At 42.6% G+C, this 13,277-nt stretch overlaps 1 protein-coding gene across 1 annotated transcript; it reads right to left on the bottom strand.

Moving 5' to 3' along the window:
• Positions 1–566: 566 nt before the first annotated feature.
• LOC147426535 (uncharacterized) lies at positions 567–7,805 on the bottom strand. Its single transcript, XM_086498214.1, has 10 exons — positions 7,266–7,805; positions 5,704–5,996; positions 4,768–5,158; positions 4,109–4,720; positions 2,722–3,856; positions 2,145–2,626; positions 1,908–2,049; positions 1,666–1,842; positions 920–1,010; positions 567–831 (listed from the first exon to the last, which is right to left on the bottom strand). The coding sequence occupies exons 1-10, from the start codon at positions 7,803–7,805 to the stop codon at positions 567–569; spliced, it is 4,128 nt and encodes a 1,375-aa protein (XP_086354340.1).
• Positions 7,806–13,277: the final 5,472 nt, after the last annotated feature.

A 13,277-nucleotide genomic window follows, 5' to 3' on the forward strand; every position in this document is an offset into this window, starting at 1 on the left:
GTTGTCCGACTATCTAGTATAGCCGCCCTCTTCTGGTGCCCATCTCTCTCTCCCTCCCTCTCTCTCTCTCTCGCGGTCATCAGGGCTATAGGGCACTCTTTCAAATTTAAAATGTAGAGGTAAATCTCAAATTTTGTAGGTGGGATTACACTAAACCTTGGTTTTTTTTGAGCATGTTCCTTTGTCTACATACTGGGTGGATTCTCTCTCTCTGTCTCTCTCTCTCTCTCTCACTCTCTCACTCTCTCTCTCTCTCTCTCTGTTGTCTAGCTAGAGAGAGAGAGAGAGACAGAGCTCTCTCTCTCCTTTCCTTTCTCTCTCTCTCTCTCATGCTTGATGAGAGAGAGAGAGAGCGGTACTGTGTGTGTTTGAAATTTATAAGATGGACAACATGAAAACCTTTATGTAGCAACCTAAACAAAAGTCATCACAACATATTTTCAAACTAAATTTGCACTAACATATATATAGTAAGTGATATTTCCCATGTCAAAAAAAATAACATGCGTAGAGACTTAAGATTTATACGCTCAAAAGCGTAGTCTACGACATGCCCTGCTGCGGTATCAAACCACCCATGGCCCACGATGTAAAACACATCTACCAATCACTGGAGAAAGAGATCCTAACACAAAAACACGTAGGAACCAAGCACCAAGACTAAGATTCTGAGCAAACATAGCATTAATTGGACGGGTTCTGCCTAACTCTGCAATGGTGACACGTGATCTGAATCCTCTCTGAATAGCAACTTGAATGTAGCACAGTAAGCTCGGATCATATGAAGCATGATATATGCCCACCATCAAAAATTCTGGGTAATATTGTGATCTATAGCAAAAAAAAAAGCTATTAGTATAGACAGTTATTTTGATACACAAAAGCTATTACTTTACTATATCAACATCAACATTGTTACCTTGCTACATCCAAGTCCTCGAGTAGATGAATCACCTGCATGGATGTGATTGGACCCCTCCATAATGGTGGATCTAATAAATAATCGTTGACTGTGAGATTTAAATTCTTTAAAGTATTGAAATGTCACAAACACACATATACAATATTTTACCTCGGACGTGTCGAGGTCGTCTCCCTAGTGTGTAAGTCACAGAGGCGTTAGGATCCATCTTCATTCATACATATACATATACATAAAGGATTAGAAATTCATGAAAAAGCATATGAAGCATAAATCTCTCAACAGTAATAAATCTTAGTCAATTGTTCCAGCAAATATACCTTGCTTGAGGCTACACCATGTTTCATAAGAAGATACTAAGCTTGTAAATGACAAAGAAATAGTTGCGAAAGTCACCGTGCTTTTTTATTGGATGAAACATATCCAGCCACGTTAAACCCCATGGCAAGGGGGTGGCAGGGGGCAGGTCAATTGCAACACCTCTTTGTAGACAATGTTAGAAGTGTATGTTCTTTGATCTCCATGTCTACTAATGCTTGTTAAGTGACTATCACCAACCACAACCTTGATGGCAGAAGAGGATCTCACGCGAGACATTGCCACATATAGTTGACCATGGGTGAAAACAGGTGTTGGGAGATACAATCCAAGAACTCCCAATGTTTGGCCTTGCGCCTTGTTGATTGTTATCCCAAAAGCACAACGTAGAGGAAATAGGCGACATCTCAGATCAAAAGGGAGACCTTCTCTAGATCCCATGAGAAAATCAATCCTTGGAATGAACACTGCATTTCCTGCATGTGACCCTGTAATGATTTTTGCTTCAAACACTTTGCTGTGGAATTGCTTACAAATCAAGCGTGTCCCATTACAAAGACCACTCTTGGATCCAAATTGCGAAGCAACATAACTGGAGCATTCTGTTTCAATTGTAAAACATGTGGTGGAAAGCCTCCCCCAAGATCTAAACTATTTACAAACTCACTTGTGAACAAAATGCTATCACAATTTGATTCACACACTAAGTCCGCACTGACATATTCCTTATAAGTACCAGGAAATTGTTGCAAGCCCAAATTTTTTATAGTATCCACCTCCTTGTTCCGTGGAGCCAAAATTGCTCTATCCTTGAAAAAGATGCATGGCAAGTCTGTGTTTCAAGGTCTCTATATATGCAAGCAACCAATGCTTGCAAATTATTTTGTGGTAGCATCATGCAAACCGGCAGGGCCACATTATCAAGTATGTCCCCATCACAAACATCGCCATTACCAATATCAAGTGTCCATTGCACAAACTCTCTTTCAATAACATTACATAAACAATTGACCACTCGCATATTCCGTGTTAGATGCATGATTTCTGTACATTGCCAAATGTATGAGTGGCACAAAGATGCATTAACAATGTCTTCTCTTCCCCCTTTGCGCACAATAGGTAATATCTGTCTGAAATCACCACCAAGGAGGAGAACCTTTCCACCAAACAACATGTCATTTTTCATGACATCTTTTAGTGTCTTATCAAGAGCCTCAAAAGCGTGTCTATGAGCCATGGGGGCTTCATCCCATATGATCAGTGAACTCATTCGCAATAGCTCAGTAAGCTGGCTGTTTACTTTGATGTTACATGTGGACTCAGAAGTTATATCAATAGGGATCTTGAATCTAGATTGTGCAGTCCTTCCGTTGTCGAGAAGCTGTGCTGCAATCCTGGACATGCACATGCCAAAGCAACTTTGGACTCTCCGCGTATCCGAGAGAGCAAAGCATTGTAGAGATAAGTCTTTCCCGTTCCACCTGGCCCATCCAAGAAAAAGACAGTCCCTCTGCTCATGCAAGCTGCTTGTAAAACCCGATTGTAAGCTTCCCTTTGCCCAACATTGAAAGATGATTCCATTCGAGCAGACAATACTCTTTGTTCCTCTTTGTTATACATGAACTCTTCAGCAAGCACTCCATGCTCACTCATAATTTTCAAGGTGTGATCCACCTGGGGCATCCCAGAATAATCCGAGAGCCTCTTTCCATAGTGTTGAAGCATTGTCTCTAAGTTTGACAAAGCTTGGTTCTGTGCCATGTGTTCACAGATATTCGCATCATTTGTGCGAACCCTCATATGATATACATGGTCCTCAGAAATCTCCTTACAGAAGCGATTCCACAATGCACCAGGATGTATTAGTTCACAAAAAACCAAAATGACTACAAACAGTAGGCGCAATTGTTGCGCTGTTTGCTGAAAAGAAGCTTCTTCCAAACAAAGAAACCATTCATCATCGACTTGCAGTAATCCTCGTGCATTACATGTTTCTTTAAATGTGTCATATACTCTTCCATTGAAGGTTCTAATATCCTCAAAAGACTTACATCCTTTGCACATGTTGAGTAACATACGCAAATAGTACAAATCTCTAGCATTGGGAACAATGTGGTACATTCTTCCAATCATGTCACCAATCTGTCTTTGAGTCCATGTTCTACTTGCTGGCTTCCAAACCCACTTTGTTGGGAAGTCTATGTACAACAAATCGTTGGCCTCTGGATATTGTTGATTTGCAACAAACCACTCAGTGAGCATTGTCTTTTTGCTGATATCTCCCTCCACCACACTTTGTACAGCCGCTCTGTCGCTAAAGATGACTTGATTTTGATGAGGCAAATGAACTTGGAGCCGTTGTATGTCAGGTTTCTCTTGATGCATGTGAAACCCAAGTATACGCCAGATAGCCTCAGATGCTGATACATATCGAGCATTAAGATAGTTTGTAACTTCATTTAGAAGCCCTTCACTATCTTGTAGAACAACAGTGGCCCTGTCATGTCCCTTATACACATACTTATAGAGATATTTCACAGCGGATATAGTGGAGCAAACCTCCACATTGATATGTGCATTGTACCTTATTGTCAAAAATGGATTGTATGGAACAATCTATTTATTACTCATTTGCACTTTATTACGAACAACGTAATTTCCATCATCCCTCCTCATGTACGTTGGGTATCCATCCCTAGCCACAGTAGTTGATGCACTGAAGCTTCGAGGATATTTAAACCTGCACTTCCCATCTTTCATACATGGAGCATTCTTATTCAAGTTTCCACACGGGCCATGCACATTACACCGACTGATAACATCATACAACTGTGGAAACATTACTTTATCAGGAAGCTCCGCTCACACAATCTTATCATAATGCAATGTCTCTGTTGGCTTATGCTCAGATGCAAGTATCAATAGAATGTGAGCATGAGGAAGGCCTCTATTTTGGAACTCAATCACAGAAATGTGTCCAATGACCTTACCAAAAATAGCTCTCTTAATCAGCAAGCCCATCAAATCCTTGAACTTATGGTAGAAAACATGGGCAGTAAGATCATGACGATCATTGGATGTTTGTCCAGGCAGTAATGCATCCTGTATCTCCTTCCATCCAGGATTGCATGTGAATGTAATGAAGAGATCATGTTTTCCTCTCTTGCGTACAATTGCCATGGCATCCTGGTATAGCTGGTGCATATAGCGAGGGCCACCAACATACGAAGAAGGCAATACAACCCTTCTTCCAACATTAGCACCCAATAACAGTTCTCTATCATCCCTTGTTCCATCTCTTGATCCAACCATATCTGTCAAGCCTTCATACACCTCACTGCGAAGTTCACTTTGATGATTACGAACCCACAAAAGACTCAACTCCTCCATACAACTATATGCATCAACAATATATTGTTGCAGTAGCCTACCACCACGTAAAAGACATTGTGTCGTGTCATCTCTAATTTGCAATCTATACTTGTAGAAATATAATTTGTAGTTCCATTTACTCGCTCTCTGCTTACTTCCGCTCTGTTCACTTGGGGTATGTAAGGATTCCAACCTTCTTCACCATTTGGAAATAGCAACACATATAATAGAGGCATGTATGACCTATGGCAATTTGAGATTCGTTTTAGACCACCACCCAAAAGATTCAACACAATATCACGATGGCCAATGTTGCTCTCTTCACCCTGACCATGCATGATTGCTACAACTTCCACACTTGTTGGAGCAACATATTGCCAACCATTTGTACGCTTCTCAGTAATGACCATCCTAATCTCCGGAATATTGGAAGTTTGGACCATTGTAGCAAACCCCCTAAAAGCTTGAACATACGGATTTACTCGATGCATCATCGATTGCAAGCTTTCCAAAACATTTGGTTTGAGTTTAGAAACATGACTCATCCTGTTTTGCAACTCATTCTCAGTGTCAAAAAAATACAATTGAGCAAAGCGAGGGATTTGACCTGATCGCTCTTCTGGCATCAGTGGACCAATGTTATGATAAATAGATCCATGCACCTTGAAGGTATAGATTCCTTTTCTTTGGCAGAGAGATTCATCTATATGAGCTCCCAAAGAAGCAAATGCCAACACACTATTGTATGCTCTGATATGTTTCAAGAATTTTCTACTTCTAGTATTACCCCCGTGCATCAATTCCCTTAATTCTAAAGGAGGTTCACTTAATGGCGGCAAAGAAACATTTCCTGAGTTGCAACAACTCTTCCCCACAAATGTGCGAATGGTCTTTGCTTCCGTTTTCCAAGGTAAAGCACCACAAAAGGAACACGCAAAATCCAAGTTGCCTATGTTGTGAAGAATACACTTTTCATGAGAAATAGATAACATAGAGATATGCATCAAGGAAGTGGTCTCAGAATATAAGTAAGTGATAGATAGGCAAAGTGTCTCAACTTTGGAGTAATCTCCCTCTCTGGAGACAATTACACAAGAACATCTCCATTATTGGCTTCCAAATTGTCTTCCACTTCAATCCCTACATAACTTTGTGAGAGAATTGACTCGTTATCTACATCCAATGCAATCCTTCCCTCAGGAAATTCATTGCATCGATTCACGTTTATCAAATGCTGGCAATCTTCCCAGCGAGGCACATCAATCTCACCCAGAGAACGTCGAACTCTAACTTGCACTGCTGCACGTCGCGTAGCTCGAGAGGCTTGACATATCCTACAACGTCTTGCATGTCCAGGAGACAACACCTTTGGACCAATAGCCATCTGTCCAAAAAAGAACTCTTATAAGTACTCACAGGTATATACAGGTTAATATCTAGAGAATTAAGAAGAGAGTATGGAGAAGAAAGGATTTCCCAACTATGTCTATCTTTCTTTGAGAGAGTGAGTGAGAGGAGGCTTGCCAACCCACATGGTAAATGTCTATATACTTCTATATATGTCTCTCTATATCTCATCTAACTACTACTAAGGATATAGTTGTGGGAGCGAGTCCATTCGATTAGCCCACCAATGACTGTCGGTTAAGTTTCAGCCGGCAGTTTTCCACATTGGTTACAACGCGCCAGTCTGCACGTCAACCGGATTCTCGCCCGCCCAAGGTCCCCTGACCCTTGAGGAGTCACCACGTTAACCCATTATTGACCATTAGAAACCTTTGCTCAATCAAGACGGATTCAAAGGTGCATCCAAATCAGCCCCAAAGTGCTTCATTATGAAGAGTTACCATGGTGACAGGTCCCCATTTGAGTTGGTAGAGTTGCATTGAGGCTTGGGTTGTTGTGTACATTCCGTTTACGCAATCAAAAGAAAATACCACATCGGCAATGGTGTGCATGTGATTACATTAGGAGAGACACTCTCGATTTGCATCTGCCAAAAATAGCCCAGAGCTTCTTGACCCTACCCAAATTGGGCATATCTGGCAATCAATGCATTCAAAGAGACGGCATCCTATATAGGAAGCTCTCTCCCACTTTTTGTGCTTTATGAAGTGCTTCACATTTGTCATACCTAGAAAGAAGTCAAACATTGCACACACCTAGAATACTTTGTGTGTGTGTGTGAGAGAGAGATAGAGAGATAGAGAGAGAGAGAGAGAGAGAGAGAGAGAGAGAGAGAGAGAGAGAGAGAGAGAGAGAGAGAGAGAGAGTTTCATTGCAACATAGCTTGAGAGAAAGAGAGAAACAGAGAGAGGGAGGGCGAGGGGGGCGGGGAACGGGAGGTGTGACCCAAAAGAAACAGTGGCAAAAAAAATACTACAATTACGGAGATCCTCTGAGAATGTAGTATCCAAAGAAGACAACCAAGAGTCGTGAGCAAATTGGTATCCACTACATACATAAGCCTCCCCCAAAATGTAGTCAATATCCCCAAAGCCACCAAAATATAGATCTGCTAAGTCTATAATGAGAAAGAAGTGAGTAATACTATCGATTACATAATTCACTTCTTGCAAGGGTTGGCCTGCTTTGAACTGGATGGAACATCTCCAAAGGCATTAATCCCCTTCTTGGGCCAATGGGTCGTTACCAATGCATGGAGCTTGTTTGAGATAGATCTAACTTCGGAGACACCTATTGTATGTTGTACTGCTACGGCGGTCAATTTGTTGCTAGTACTTCGTAATTCAGGCACAATGCTTTTGAAATCAATGCTATCCTTGTCAAGAACGGACCTCTCCAAGAGACTCATGATTTTTGCCTGGTTGCTTTCTATGTGAGAAAGTTGTCCTTGCATTGAGCTCTGTTGCTGCAAAATACCATTAATCTGTAGCTGCATCCGCTCCTCTAGACGATGAAGATAAACCCCTTGCTCATATTGTGAATGGCTCAACCAGTGAATGCTCTCTCTATAGGAAACTTGTGATGCCTCCGCTCTGTCACATGAGGCTTGAATTTTGGAGCATAATGTGTGGATGATACCTAGTCCATCTACAATTTGCTTCTTTGCAGGTCCATCGCCACCTCGGGCAACGCGCTTGGCATTTCGTAAATTGTTGCTTGCGTCTCTCTCTGGGGTAGAAAATATCACCTCCGAAGAATCTCCTCCAGAGGTAAGCACGTGCTCCATCTATGTAAAAAAGAATAATATATATATTTAGCACCGTGTTATACATGTTTTTCTCTCTATCTATTTCTATCTCTATTTTTCCCCTATATCCACCTCTCTATACCTCCCTCTCTATGGCGCAAGGTGGCCATAGAGAGAGCAATAGCCAAAGCCTGTGTGTAGGATGTCGTCTCTTAGAGTGCACTAATTCTGGGATATGCCTAACTTGGTTAGGGCCAAGAGAGCGGCTGCGCCATCCCTCTCTCTCTCTCTCTCATGTGTAGGCATATCCCACAATGAGTGCACTCCAAGTCTCAATCTCACAGACTCAATCTCACGTGGAGAGGACAGGTATCAAATGAAACAGCTTGAAATGTTATATTAAACGTCTTCAAAGGGCCAAGGTCTATGAGACCTATTTTTTGTAACTGTTGGTAGACTTTGGAAAACCAAGCACCAAATGGAGGGGATTCCAACCTAAACTTTAGCGTTTCAAAAAGTGTAGCTCACACCACCAAGAGGTCTTTCAGGGTGATATCCGTTGCCATATCGCTGCTGCAGTAGCCGAGAGGATGAAGGAAGGCTGCAATGGCGAGCCTGCGTGAGAGTCGATGGTCAACACCACGCCATGCTGAGAGGTGTGAGGGGCGGGTGCGGGGAAGCCCGTGTGCACTACTGCAGACGCCGGCTCATATGGCGATGAGCCCACAAAAATGACGATGGGGATGAGAAGCGATGACAGCACGCGTGTGCTGCTACAGTAGCCCGGAGGAGGATGGCGTGCGCTGCTGCATTAGCCGAGAGGATGAAGGAAGGCTGCAATGGCGAGCCTGTGTGAGAGTTGATGGTCAACACCGCGCCATGCTGAGAGCTGTGAGGGACAGGTGCGGGGGCATGAGGTTCCGTGGTCACCGCTGCATGCCGAATACCCTCGGGCATTGATGATGATAACCCACAGTCTCAATCTCACGTGGAGAGGAGGGAGCTGAAATGAAATGTTATATTGGCCACTTCAAGCTGGACATTTCCCGCAATCAGTGCATTCCGCCGGCGGCTAACGTAACAGAGAATATACGTATGTCCTCTGGCATGGATGATGATAACATGATGTCTCAATCTCACGTGGCGAGGAGGGAGCTGAAATGAAATGTTATATTGGCCACTTCAAGCTGGACATTTCTCGCAATCAGTGCATTCCGTCGTCGGCTACCGTAACAGAGAATGTACGTATGTTTGCATGTGATAAAGGAGGATAGTGGAAACACTAATACATGTGGCAAGGCATTCTCGATAACGGTGTGGGCCGTGATGGGGGACTTAGTGGGCATCCACAAATACTGGCTGCAATCAGTGGTTCAAAGCTTATTGGCCACTTTAAGCTCACAGACTCAATCTCACGTGGAGAGGAGGGAGATGAAATGAAATGTTATATTAAACATCTTCAAAGGGCCAAGGTCTATGAGAGCCCGCAGAGATGACAATGATGTTGCCCGCGTGCGCTACTGCAGTAGCCGGCTCAGATGGCGATGAGCCCACAAAAATGACGATGGCGATGAGAAGCGATGAAAGCCCGCGTGCGCTGCTACAGTAGCCTGGAGGAGGATGGCGTGCGCTGCTGCAGTAGCCGGGAGGATGAAGGAAGGCTGCAATGGCGAGCTTGCGTGAGAGTCGATGGTCAACACCGCACCATGCTGAGAGCTAGGAGGGGCGGGTGCGGGGGCATGAGGTTCTGTGGTCACCGCTGCATGCCGAATACCCTCGGGCATTGATGATGATAACTCACAATCTCAATCTCACGTGGAGAGGAGGGAGCTGAAATGAAATGTTATATTGGCCACTTCAAGCTGGACATTTCCCGCAATCAGTGCATTCTGTCGACGGTTACCGTAACACAGAATATACGCATGTCTGCATGCGATAAAGGAGGATAGTGGCAACACTAATACGTGTGGCAAGGCATTCTCGATCACGGTGTGGGCCGTGATGGGGGACTTCGTGGGCATCCACAAATACTGGCTGCAATCAGTGGTTCAAAGCTTATTGGCCACTTCAAGCTCACACACTCAATATCACGTGGAGAGGAGGGAGATGAAATGAAATGTCATATTAAACGTCTTCAAAGGGCCAAGGTCTATGAGAGCCCGGCTAGATGATGATGACGTTGCCTGCGTGCGCTACTGCAGTAGCCGCCTCAGCTGGCGATGAGCCCACAAAAATGACGATGGCGATGAGAAGCGATGACAGCCCGCGTGCGCTGCTCCAGTAGCGCGGAGGAGGATGGAGTGCGCTGCTGCAGTAGCCGGTGTAGAGTGCGCAGGTGATGGAGAAGGTAGGAAAGAAGACTACGCACACACACCAACACACATCGACACACACACACACACACAATCGTTACCTTGCAGCAACCATTCAACGAGCTGCACTTCTCTTCTTCTCTTTGAACTATTATCCAAAGGATATTTACAACATAGTATAGTCAGTGTCCGGCCGCTCATAGCACAATGGACATATTCTTTAACACTCCCCCTCAAGCTCAGAGTGAGATTGCATATGATGGATTCCCAATGCTTCACGAAAGTAGCAAAACTTCTCCTTCCCAAGAGCTTTTGTGAATATATCCGCAACTTGATCATTTGTCTTCACATACACCAAATCAATCTCATTTGCCAAAACTTTTTCTCTAATGAAGTGATAATGTACCTCAATGTGTTTAGTGCGAGCATGGTAAACTGGATTCTTTGCCAACATGATGCTGCTAATATTGTCACAATATATAATGACACTATCAAGATAGTCAAAACCAAAGTCTACCATAAGTACTCTCAACCATGACTCTTCACATGCTGCCAAAGCTGCTCCACGATATTCAGCTTTTGTACTTGATAATGCTACAGTTGATTGCTTCTTGCTACTCCAACTTATCATACCATTGCCAATGGAAAATGCATAACCACTTGTAGATCTTCTATCCATAAAATCTCCTGCCCAATCTGCATCTGTGTAACCATAAAGACAAAGCTTCCCATTCTTTTCATAAAACATTCCATAACTGACAGTGGCTTTCACATATCTCATAATCCGTCTCACTACATCAAGATGACTTTTACATGGCTTTTGCATGAATTGACTCACAACACCCACTGCATAACTCAAATTTGGCCTTGTTATTGTCAAGTAAATAAGGCTTTCAACCATCTTCCGATACATAGTGACATCCTCAATGTAATGTCCATCCTCAAACAACTTCACATTTTGATCAAGAGGTGTATCAACCGGTTTGCATGCTATCATTCCATACTTCTCAAGCATATCCAATGCGTATTGTCTTTGCATCATCCAAATTCCTGATAATGTATTGACAATTTCAATTCCCAAGAAATATCTCAACTCACCAAGGTCCATGTTGAATTCTCTCAACAAACTCTTCTTGACATGCAAAATTTGCTCATCATGACTTCCAGTGAGAATCAAGTCATCAACATAGATAACAATAACGATGATCTCTCCATCAACATGCTTCAAAAACAATGAGTGATCAACAATATACTGTTTAAATCCAAACTTCTTCAAGAATCTGGTTATCTTTTCACACCAAGCTCTAGATGCTTGCTTCAAACCATACAATGCTTTCTTCAACTTACACACATAATATGGAAACTCTGGATGTTGATAACCCTCTGGCTGTATCATATAAACTTCTTCTTCCAAGTCACCATTCAAGAATGAATTATCCACATCCATTTGCCGTAACTTCCAACCAAACATACTTGCCATTGCTATCACCAATCTGATTGTTGTCATCTTTGCAACTAGACTAAATGTCTTATCATAATCAAGACCTTTTGTTTGTGCATAACCTTTAGCAACAAGCCTCGCTTTGTATCTTTCCACACTACCATATAACTTGCACTTGACTTTGTATACCCATTTTGAACCAATTGCTTTCTTTCCACTTGGCAAGCGAACCAAATCCCAAGTGTCATTCTTCACAAGAGCATCCATCTTATCATCCATGGCTGACTCCCATTCTGATTTTCCAATTGCCTCTTGAAAACATGTAGGCTCTTTATGTTGCACACGTGAAACCATGTATGCATAATGTGTACGCATGTAACCGTTGTATGTCAATCTATCGACTGGATAACGCACCCTCTCTGATCTTCTCAACTGTTGTGAACTCTTCTCTTCAACTCTTGCATATGGGGGTACATATTTCTCAATATGCTTACTGCCAGGTGTCCTCAAATGTGGTAAACCATGCTCTTCATCGAGGCTTTCATCTCCAGAACTCTCTTCAACCACTTTCTTCTTGCCTTTCTCGTCTTGCTTCTTATCTCGCAAACGACCACTCCATGGGTTGACACTTCCTGCACTCTCCTCTTCCATATGTGGTCCTGAAATAGTTCTTGTTGATGGTCCTGGCTTATCAACAACATGACGCACATTCTCTTGCTCTTCATACTCATCTTCTATCATCACTGGCTTTGGTTTATACCATGGTTCATGCTCACAAAATCTGACATCTCTACTGACATAAACTTGTCTTGTCGTAGGATCATAACACTTGTAACCTTTCTTTTCAACTGGGTAGCCCAAGAATATACACTTCACTGCCTTTGGCTCCATCTTCTTTCTTGCTTCATTTGGCACATGAACATAGCAAACACATCCAAAAACTTTCAGGTAGGAAACTGTTGGCTTGATCCCATAAAGTCTCTCATAAGGTGAAATTTCATGAATGGCAGCTGTTGGTGTTCGATTCATAATGTGTACTGCTGTATGAACTGCTTCAGCCCAATATGTTAATGGCATATTCATCTCATTCATCATGGATCTTGCAATCTCTGCTATGACTCTATTATTTCTTTCAGCAACTCCATTTTGTTGTGGTGTGTATCTACAAGTAATCTGTCTTCTTATGCCTTGTTCACGTAAGTAATCATCAAAACTGTGTGACATGTACTCTCCCTCTCCATCTATACGTAGGCATTTAATTTGACAACCATTCTCTTTCTCAACCATAACTTTGAACTCCAAGAATACCTCAAATGCCTCTTACTTTGCCTTTAGAAAGTAAACCCATGTCATTGTGTTGTAATCATCTGTGAATGTGATAAAATATCGACAACCATTTGGCGTAGCATGATCACAAGGTCCCCAAATATCTGAATGAACAATTTCCAAAGGACTTTGGCTAATTCTCCCCCTCTTTGGAAATGGTAAACGAGATTGCTTTCCAAATTGACAAGCTTCACAAACATGATCAAAATTCAATCTGCCAAACTTTGGTAATCCACGTACAATTTGATTTGATTGCATAGGCTTTAGTCTTCTAAAATTGACATGACCAATCCTCTTATGCCATAACTCTGCCCAATTATCTTGAGTGGCTGATTTGTTTGCATACATACCACTGTGTAAACATGGATCTCCAACTTCCAATGAGAACAAGCGACCTTTCTTTCTTCCACGTGCCAATATCTTGCCGGGTCT

This window comes from Adiantum capillus-veneris, chromosome 24 (assembly GCF_014529385.1).
Source record: "Adiantum capillus-veneris isolate H3 chromosome 24, ASM1452938v2, whole genome shotgun sequence".
NCBI classification, from domain to species: domain Eukaryota; kingdom Viridiplantae; phylum Streptophyta; class Polypodiopsida; order Polypodiales; family Pteridaceae; genus Adiantum; species Adiantum capillus-veneris.